This window comes from Vulpes lagopus, chromosome 5 (assembly GCF_018345385.1).
Source record: "Vulpes lagopus strain Blue_001 chromosome 5, ASM1834538v1, whole genome shotgun sequence".
NCBI lineage: Eukaryota > Metazoa > Chordata > Mammalia > Carnivora > Canidae > Vulpes > Vulpes lagopus.
The window spans coordinates 80022823-80032503 of NC_054828.1; the positions used below are offsets into that span (position 1 = coordinate 80022823).

General features: G+C 53.3%; 1 protein-coding gene across 1 annotated transcript in view; it reads right to left on the reverse strand.

Annotated features, from left to right (window-relative positions):
* Positions 1-5191, reverse strand: part of ATP1A1 (ATPase Na+/K+ transporting subunit alpha 1) — a 29936-nt gene extending 24745 nt beyond the window's left edge. The window contains exon 1 of the mRNA XM_041755282.1: positions 4865-5191. Within this exon, the coding sequence (XP_041611216.1) occupies positions 4865-4876 (12 nt within the window). The 5' untranslated portion in view covers positions 4877-5191. The remainder of the gene's footprint in view (positions 1-4864) is intronic.
* Between the last annotated feature and the right edge of the window lie 4490 nt (positions 5192-9681).

Consider the following 9681-nt stretch of genomic DNA (forward strand, 5'->3'; position numbering starts at 1 on the left):
GCAGTTGTTACCAAGCAGAGTTTGAATAAAATCAAATACAGAGATAATTAATGTTCAGATACAATTCATTGTAGAGTCACAAAGGAACCAAGGAATGAGGTGTACTGGCCCCAATTCCCACAGCTCAGGATGCAAATGAAACCAGGGAGAAAAACTGCAAGGTGGGTGGGTGGGTGGATGGGGGCTCTATTCTCACAGATAGAATTTGCTACCCAAACATCAGTCAAATAAACGCGAAGAACTTCTTGTGGATTCCTGACAACAGATTTCAGCACAACTAATGAGGTGAGTCATATGCAAAGAACAGTCTCTCTGAGATTCCAGCCAAAGAATACACTTCCTCTCATAAACTCAATTCATAGCAACGTGAGAAAGTTCAAAACTGACTTGGTCACATCTCCTTTTCCAAAAATATAGAAATGAAAAGAGTGTAAAAAAAAAAAAATAGCCAGTGGACTTTCAAATTCTCTTTACTTCACATTATCACTTACTGGCCATATCTTTTCAGAGTAACCCAGAACTGGACAGCTCTGGCAGGGATGGGGAAACGTTCTGCCCAGTGTTGTGCTGTCCAAACGCAGCCACTCTGATTACTGTGAGCCCATCTGATGTGACACTCGTGTTTCTTCTTCTGGCCTGCTAGCTGGCAGAGAGCCCTGGGCAGCTAGAAGGCACCGCAGTACAAATGTTCACACTCCCTCCCATCAGACGGCTGAAAAGCATCCCCCCTACTTAACCATGCACCTTTTTTTTTTTTTTGCAAGACTTTTACAAAGACTTTAAAGAAAAATAAAAGATGAAAAGTGAAAGTAGATGAAACCTCAAAGATGCAATTAAGTTAGGAGGTCAGTGATGTCAAGGGATACGTCCACTTGGCTTTCCTCTGGAGGGTAATTAATAGTATTTCCTACTATTTTCAATCCTCAACGCTTTTTCAGGTGCAAGAAAAATTCTTCTCCGGTTTTGAAGTGTTGAAGACTAACTGATGAACAGGAAACCTACAGGTTCTAAAGATCTGATTTTCCCTCAGTGCCAAATCCTTGGGAAGCCTGCCCAGAGCTGTGAGGTTTGCTTGCATCACACACACTTTGGACAGAACAGAGGTGACTTCCCTTGGTCCTCACGGTGAGCAGTCTACCAAAGGGCCAGCTGAGAACCTGCAGCTTCAGGTGCTTTAAAAGAGAAACTTTTTAAAACTTTTTTGTTCTTAAACGAACAAACTAATTTTACATACTTTTGCATACAAATCCCTTGCAATAGTTAAAGCTTTCTTCTCATTCTTAGGTTGGGATATATATTTGAGAGAACACAGACTGATTTGGGCAGGAAGTCACTCAACCTAATTTGTTGCTAAAATAATCAGGAACCAAAGACTTGGATGGAGTGGGCTCGGGTACCAGGTCTATTGCGCTTTATAATCTTGAGGTCACTTTTTATTTTTTTTTAAGGCAATTTAGCAGTCACACGTCCAGAGGTCTGCAGGTTTTAAGTCTCAGCCCTTACCTGGATGAACGTTTACCCAATTTGTTATCATCTCCCCTGATGAGGGGGAGGGCGGCAGGGGTTGGCCTATTCTCAGCCTTCTCAGATGGATGAGACACACCTCCCCCTTTCCTACCCTCCCACCCTAAAGGTGAGTCACTAGAGTGTTACAAACTTACTGGCAGGGAACACTACAAATTAGCAAACAGAAAGTTACCAAAAGAGGATACACCCTCAGAACAGGGTACAGAAAGAACCCTGGGCCGGGGAACTGTCACGCTCACACACTGAACACTTCCACAGGCAAGAAGGGTGTGATGCAATCCGGGCCCTCTGGTCCGGCCCCAGGGCTGGTCTACAGTTCCTCCTGTCAGTGCTCCACTTGCTCCTGGCCAGGCCTGGGCAACTTTCCACCCTTGGGGACTCTGCCTTACAGTGTTTTCAGTCTAAAGTACTAGAGCTTTATAGCAGCCAGAGGAGATTTAGTCACACTTTCAAGTTGAACTCCAATAGGGCAGTTGATAACATTCCCATAGGAACAGGATTTCTGCTGACATCCCTTGTAACCTTCACTTCAATCTTTTTCCCTCGGCTCCTCTTGAAATCACCACCCATAGGCTAGGATTTATTTTCTAGGTAACTAAGTTAATATTCAAACAATGGAGAATCGCACTGAACGACCTGGTGATATCTTTTCCCTCCCTCCTCCCCCCCCCCCCCCAGCTTTTGTACACTTGAGAAAAGAGAAATTTTGTGTACCTTTGGTGAACCAAATAGTTGTGGGTGGCAGGCAGGTTGCAGATTTAAGCCAAGTCACTGGCAGCAACACCCAATGTGAAAAAAAGGCACAAAATCCTATTTCACCCAGGAATGATTCAGCAGGAGCTGTTCTTTCATTTTCTTAGCAAAAGCTTAGGAACCAGACTTTTTCGGGAGCAATAAAATCACCTGAAATAGCATCAAAACCTAGGCCCCCAAGGCAGTGGGAAGGGGGGGGGAAGAAATTAACAATGACCTTAAAAAATTAGCTGCCAGCACAGGCTTCCTGGTTAACCAATTATCAGCAGGGCTTTAGTCACCACTCCACCCACATTTTAATCCCCATGTGGAAAAATCCCAACATTTCAGCATAAAATTTCCTTCTGAAGGTTTGGACCATCACAGTAAGTCACTGGGGACAAAGGGGATATAACTTTATCCTAGCAGAATTGCCACGCACACATCTATCTCCACCCCCTTAATGTTCAATTTATCAGAGTCCCCAAAACACTATGACCCAGCAGACAAGAGCATATCCTCCTGTGAACCAGCCATAACTCAATTTTTGTGTTTGCCAGCCATTGATTGGCATTTTATTAAGGGTCTGTAGGACAGGCTGGTTGAGCCTCCACAACCCAGGTGTGTGAGATCTTTCACCACTCTCACGCGTGTGTTCGGTTATGAAAGACACATACAGACATGTGGAAGGAACTTACTCAAACATCTCTCGGTTCCACTAATTCAATATCACAAATACCCCAGTTTCACCTGAAGAATAAGGCTGGAGTTCTACATATAAGGTGATGCTAAGGGAGTGAGTGTTCAGGCTGGGGAGACCACAGGCTGTTCAGGAATCAAGCCTGTCTGTTGTGTCACTAACCAACCATTTGACCTTGAGCAAGTCACTTCACCTTCCTAGGCCTCGGGGAAGTAGCTGTGATCACTACACCCCCAAAAGCAGGAATGTCCAGCTCTGGATTATCAACTTTTTCCCTTTTTGAGGGAGGGGAGATGAAGGGGTGAGCTTAAAGGGCTTCTTTATGGGAATGACCTCGGGTTTGATGGTGTGGTACAAGCACAGGCCACTAACCCACTTTTTATATCGGGAGTACAGAGGCTGGCACTCAGCTCTTCGCCTTCGGCTCTGTAACCCGGAGCAGCCCTCGATCTGGGCTTTTTAAAAGATACCAGGGTGCGTTCCACTTCTCGCCACTCTCCCTACCGGGCCCAAGCCTTTCCAATGACCTCCCTCAAAATCCAAAATTCAGAATCCCCAGAGATGCACCCTGCCTCCTCCCCTACCACTCAGGCCACACTGCGGAGCCCTGAAAACCTCCAAAGACCTCCTGGAAGCCCGCACTGTGCAAGCCCTGGACATAACGGGGCGGCTCCTCTCCTACCCGGGTCCTCCGGCCTGGCCATTTTCTCCCACGAATTGATACTGGGGTGTGTGTGCGGGGGGGGGGGGGTGTTTTATCGTGTATAAACTTTTCTCAATTTGATTTGGGCTCCACCAGGGTCTGAGACCCGGTCCTGGGCTGCGGCTACGGGTCACAGGAACACAGGGGCGAGCAGCGGCTCCGGTGTTCCCGGCGTTCCCGGGCGCGGGGCGCGGGGCCCGGGCCTGCCCTCCCCTGCCCGGGGGACCCCGCGGCGCGGCGCGGCGCTCCCCACCGCCGCGCACTGCCCGCCGCCTGCAGTCCTCTTTCGGGTTTATCGCACCCTGAGGCCCTGGTGGGCCAGCCTGTCCTCCTTCCAGGCTCGTCCCTCAAAAAGCAAAACAAAACAAAACAAAAAAACCCCAAACCCCCTACACACCCCTCCCCAGCAGGGCAATGCCCACTGCAGCCGCCCCAGGGCGCATCCAGTGCTGCGGGGAGCGTCCCACTGCAGCTCGCAAAAGTATACCTTAAAGGCCATCTTAGGGCGGCGAAGACACACCCTTTCTGGCACCAGCCAGCACGACCGGCTCCGCAGTGAAGGGAAGCCAGCTTTTTTTTTTTTTTCCTCCTTTAGGGGAGGGCGGCGGGCGCTGCGGGGACCTGGCTCGGCCCCAGCGCCTCCGGGAGCGGGAGCGGGAGCGGGAGCGGGAGCGGGAGCGGGAGCCGCAGCCCCCGGGGCCGCCCCCGCGTCGGAACCCCCGCGGGCGCCCGGACCCCGGCGGCGGCGGGGAGGCGGCCCGGGAGGGGCCCGGCGGCGCGCCCCAGGGGAAGGGGAGGAGCGCGCCTTTCCTCTGGGCACGGAGGGCGGAAGGAAAGGGAAGGCGAGAGATGGGGAGGTGAGGGCGGGGGGGGGCGCCGGGGAGGGCAGCTCCGGGGATGCCGCGGCCGCCGCCGGCTCCTCCCGGGCGCCCCCGGCCCCGCGCCTCCCGAGCGCCGCCGCCCGGAGCCCCCCGGCCCGCAGCGCGCCGGGGCCAACCCGGGGTCCCCCCCCCGCCGGCCGGCGCCCGCTGCCGCGCTCCCTCCATTTCCAGAGCGTCGTCTGTGAAGCCCGCCGCCCGCCCGCCGGCCGCTTCCTCCGCCGCCGCCTCCCGCCGCCTCCCGCCGGCTGCCGTCGCCTCCCGACTTCCTCCCCCTCCCCTGCCCGCGCCCCCGCGCCCGCGCCCGCGCCCCCGCGCACTCACCCCCTTCCCCATGGTGGCGGAGGTCCGCGCCCGGCGCCCGGTGCTGTCGCCGGAGAACCAGGGAGGCAAGGACGGAGCAGCTCCCGGCCGGGCTGGCGGCCGGGGGAGCGCAGAGGACGGAGCCGGGGCTGCCGCGGGGCGGGAGGGCGGAGGGCGGGAGGGCGGCCCGGGCCCACGCCGCCGCTGGGGCTGGGCTGGGCCGGGCTGGGGCTGGGCCGGGCTGGGGCCGGGGCCGGGCTGGGGCCGGGGCCGGGGCTGCTACCGCTGCTGCTGCCACGTGTCCGCCTCCTCCCGCCGCTGCTCCGCGCCCCAGACCCAGCCGCAGCTCGAGCCCGCGCCTCCTCCTCACTTCCTAAAATATGCAACCTGCGAGCTCGCCCCGCCCACGCCGCGGCACGTCACCGTTACCGGAGCAACCTGACACCGGCCGCGGCCCGGCTCCGCCCCCGCCCGGCCCCGCCCCCGGCCCCGGCCCCGGCCCCCGCCCCCGCCCCCGCCCCCGCCCGGGCGGCCCCGGCCAGTCGGGCTCGGGGCGGGAGGGCGCCGGCCGGGGCGCGCGTGCCCAAGCCCCGGGAGGCCGCGGCCGTGCGGCTGCCGCGCCCCTCCTCCCGCCGCCCTGCGTGACCCGCCCGCCCCGTGGCCGCGCGGGGCTGCGGTGGGTGCGGGGACGCTTCGGAGCGGGCTCCCCGAATCTCCGCGGCCCGGGGACCGGGGCCGGGCGCGCAGGGGCCTCGGCAGCGTGTCCGCGAGCTGCTCTGGGGGCTGGGGGGCGCGCCCGCCGGGGTGGGGGTGCGGTGGGGGTGGGGTGGGGGTGCGGGTGCGGGTGCGGTGGGGGTGCGGTGGGGGGACAGCCCGCGCCCGCGGGGGGACTCCGCCTCCCTGCGCAGTCCCCGCCCGGCGCCCACCTGCAGGTGGCCTCCCCGTCGCCCGGCGCCTCCCGGATGCCTCCTCCGGGCTGGATCCGCGTGATCCACTTCCCGCTCGGGCCCCAGGAAGAATGGGTCTGAGCGGCCTGGGGAAGGTCCCGGCGCCCTTGGCCTGCTTCCCTTCATGACCCTGATGACCCCTCACAGGACTTCCAATGAATTTATTCACGCTGCTGTGTGAATAAAACCCGCTTGCCAAGAAGCCTACAGGAATGCCTGTCTTCAGCAAAAGGGGCTGACTCGACGGGGAGATGTTGCAGCACCTGCCTGGAGCCTGTCGGTGCCTCCCACCCGACCCGGCAGCGCCCCTGCCAGCGCAGCCTTGGGTGCTCTGGGGGACTCTGGGCCTGCTGTGCGGTGATAAGCCCAGGAGCCCGCTGCGAGCCCTGGCCCGGCTGCGCTGTGGGTCTTCCCTCCCATTAGAGCTTCTTAGCAGAGGCTGCTGCAGTTGAAGGGCATTTAGAAAGCAAAGTATTATTATTATTAACAATGCTTTCAGCAAGTCAGATATACTCTGGGAAAGCACGAGATTCGCAGGAGAAAGTCACTATGAGTCTCTGGGAATTCCTACAAGAAACAAGGAAAATATTAATTTCCTAAGCAAGTTAAAGCCGACCCTGTGAACTCTCAAGTATTAACATGAACAAAATAAATAAATAAATAAATAAATCGAACAAATAAAGATACAAAGCTTAAAAGACATGGGGAGGGAGGGAAGGAAGGAAGGAAAGAAAGAAAGAAAGAAAGAAAGAAAGAAAGAAAGAAGAAAGAAAGAAAGAAAGAAAGAAGAAAACTAGCAAGTGTGTTATTAACAGTTCAAACATTCGTGTAATTTTTATTCTCAAAAGATACTGTTTCTTACATGAGTCTCTTCCTCTCGCCCCAGAATGCATTGTTAGAGGCTAGTGCCTCCTCCAGCCATCTTCAGGCTTTGTTACATCACTCCAGGTGACAAAAAGCAGAGGAATTATAACCTGGATTCAAGTTCATGACTGCTGGGGAAAGAGCCTTTGAGTCCAGAACAGAGTTCCCTATGCTGCTAATTCAAAGACAGTTGCAGAGTGTTATCAGGGCTCTGCTCCAGGGGTCTAGAAAGTGGTTCGCTCAAGATCCCTTATAGCACCCTCATTACTGCTAACCCCTAGAAAGCCTTTGCTTGCTAAAGATCCCTTGACTTGTTTAAGATTAATCATCTCTAAGGCCCTGGCCTGGTCTGAATGGAAAAAGTGCAGCAAAATAACACATTGTAGAAAGGAAAAATCTGAACACTGTAGATTTTTCTTGCCAGTGAATCTCCTTTCTCTCCCTTCCTAAGTAAAATTACCTTTTTTTCCCCCCCACTCAAGAATATAACCTCGATAGGTCAACGCGTTTGTCTTTGTCTCTAGAGCTGTTTATTTGGCCGCTGGAATATTGCTGAAGATCCCTCCAGGAGGGCCTCAAAGTTCTAGCTGTCTTCCAGAGTAGGGGAAAAGGCATACAAATATAAGAAATGTTAACTAAAATCTGTAGGTTGCCTTGCCTTGCCTTCACAAAGCACCTTTCCATATCACAGCCCATTGGACTGTCACAAGTCTGGAGGGTAAAAGGTTCTAGGTATACTTTACAGAGTTGGAAACTGGAGGCTCAGGGACTTCCTTCTCACAAAGCCATTCAGTTAATGTCTGAGGGAGCCTGGCTCAAAATTGCAAAACGGGAGCCATCTTCCTACTTCTGAGCAGAGAACCAAGGAAGTTAACAGTGGGGGAAGAGCAATTGCTTCCAACACTGCTATCCTCACACTTTCTACATGCTTCTCCTCTTGCAACCAAGAAGACCTCCCCTAGAGCCTTTTCTCCCCCAGCCTCACTCCTCTATAGTCTGCTGCGTGGCATATAAGGCAGAGAACCATTATTCTGTAGAAATGCCCTATGTAGGTCAACACATGCCACCCCCCACCCCTGTTCTGACCCGCCTGATCCCCCACCAGAGGCAAATCCCATTCCATCTTCCAGGTATTTGATAGTGTCATCTTCCATTGCAGTCTTGTTAAAAGAAACATAATCCAATAAAACAATTTCAGAATGTCAGGAATGGCTTCACTATGACTCCTCTAAAGTAGATGCTTTTTCTTAACAGTATCTCCCAAGTACTGTGGTCTAGGGACTTCTGGGCAGTCTTCAGGGGTGTTTTTCAGAGTAAAGGTTATTGCCACGGGTTGATGGCTAATTTTAAGAGGTGAAGGGAAAAAATATAGTCAAGAGGCAAGAGTTGCAGATGTCTAATGGGAAAGAGCGAGGGAAGGAATACCTGCCTGGTTGTAATATGGAGCCCTGGACAGGCTGATGGAATGAAGACAAAGGCTGGCATAGCAGGGCTGAGGTGTAGACAGCTCAGATTTCAGAGAGGTATCGTCAAACATAGGTGACTAAGAGGGGAAGAGTCCTTTCCTTGGGAAAGCCTTCTTTTTTCCTCTTGGGAGAGGATTCTGAACGGAATCTTAGAGATCGAACACTCCCCTCATTTTTTAGTGAAGAACCCAAGGCCCAGGGAGTCATTGACACTGGACAGTCCTGGGAGAGCAGCTGAATTTTGTGCACCTTTTCCAGCTCCCAGAGCAGTGCGGCAGATAAACAATACTTCCAGAAGAGAGGGCGGGGCAAGTTCTGCCTCTCTATTCTATGTGCCTCTTGTCCTATCAGCTCTGTTTAAGCTCCCAGTTCAGGACATAATTAAACTGATCGGCCCAGAGACTCAGCCTGCACAGACCCAAGGCTGCCAAGTGTGGATGGCCTCGAGGAGGATTTGACACAACCATGGAGGCTTGGCCCAGCCATTGTGAATCGAGTCAGCAGATGTATGAAAAATATGATGCAAGTGGGTATTTTGAGCCAAGAATGCTAGCGCTTTGAACAAGCACTTGCTGAATTGAATAAACACACCATTGCAATTAAGGGCTTTAGAACATGAGTTGGAGCCTACACCAAGTTAGCATTTTCCACAGGGAGCAAAAATTGGGGTAGATCAATGAGCCACGGATCCGGAAGGACAAGGCTTTTTGGCCCAGCTTGCACTATAGAGCCAGTGTGGAAACAATCGTGAGCATGCATCTTCATCTCTCACTATTTCCTAGGTCCCCCTAGAAAGCCACTTAGCCACCACTGCCACTGTCACTACATTAAAGCCAACTCTTCTCACTGTCCCAAAGTTCCTCCTAGACCATGTCTGTCCCACTATTGCACATCTGCTTTCTCCTGCCCAGCAGCAGATTATCTCCTGGCTTTTTTTCTTTTTAAGATTTTATTTATTTATTATGAAAGACAGAGAGTGAGCGGCAGAGACAGGCGGAGGGAGAAGCAGGCTCCCTGCAGGGAGCCTGATGCTGGACTCGATCCCAGGACCCTGGGATCATGATCTGAGCCAAAGGCAGATGCTCAACAACTGAGCCACCCAGGCACCCCTACCTCCTCCTTTTAAAGCACAGTTCTGTGCACATGACCAACATCTGCAATCTCTAGGTTAAATACGTCTGACCACCCTCCCCCCTCAACTTTTTTTCCTCCTGGCCTCTGTTTTCTGCTCATCTTTTAATTTCCTTTTAAGGCTCTTTAGTACTCTCCTGAACAGATTTCCTTCTGTTAATGATTTTTGAAGCCCTCAAAAATTTGCTTCTGGAAATTCAGAAAAGTCAGCATTTCCTTGGTGCTTGTCCTGGGAGCTATGATCAACCACGCAGCATCAAATCCTCATTCTTCCCCTTCAGCATCCCTTTCATTCGACTGCCATTTAAATCAGTGGTTCTTATGAAGCAGTCTTTGTAAGTAGGATGCTAACTGGTTTCCGTGGCTTTTACACAGAATCCTGAAATTCAGCGTCCACTCCCCATACACATCTGTCCCCTCACTCCAATGC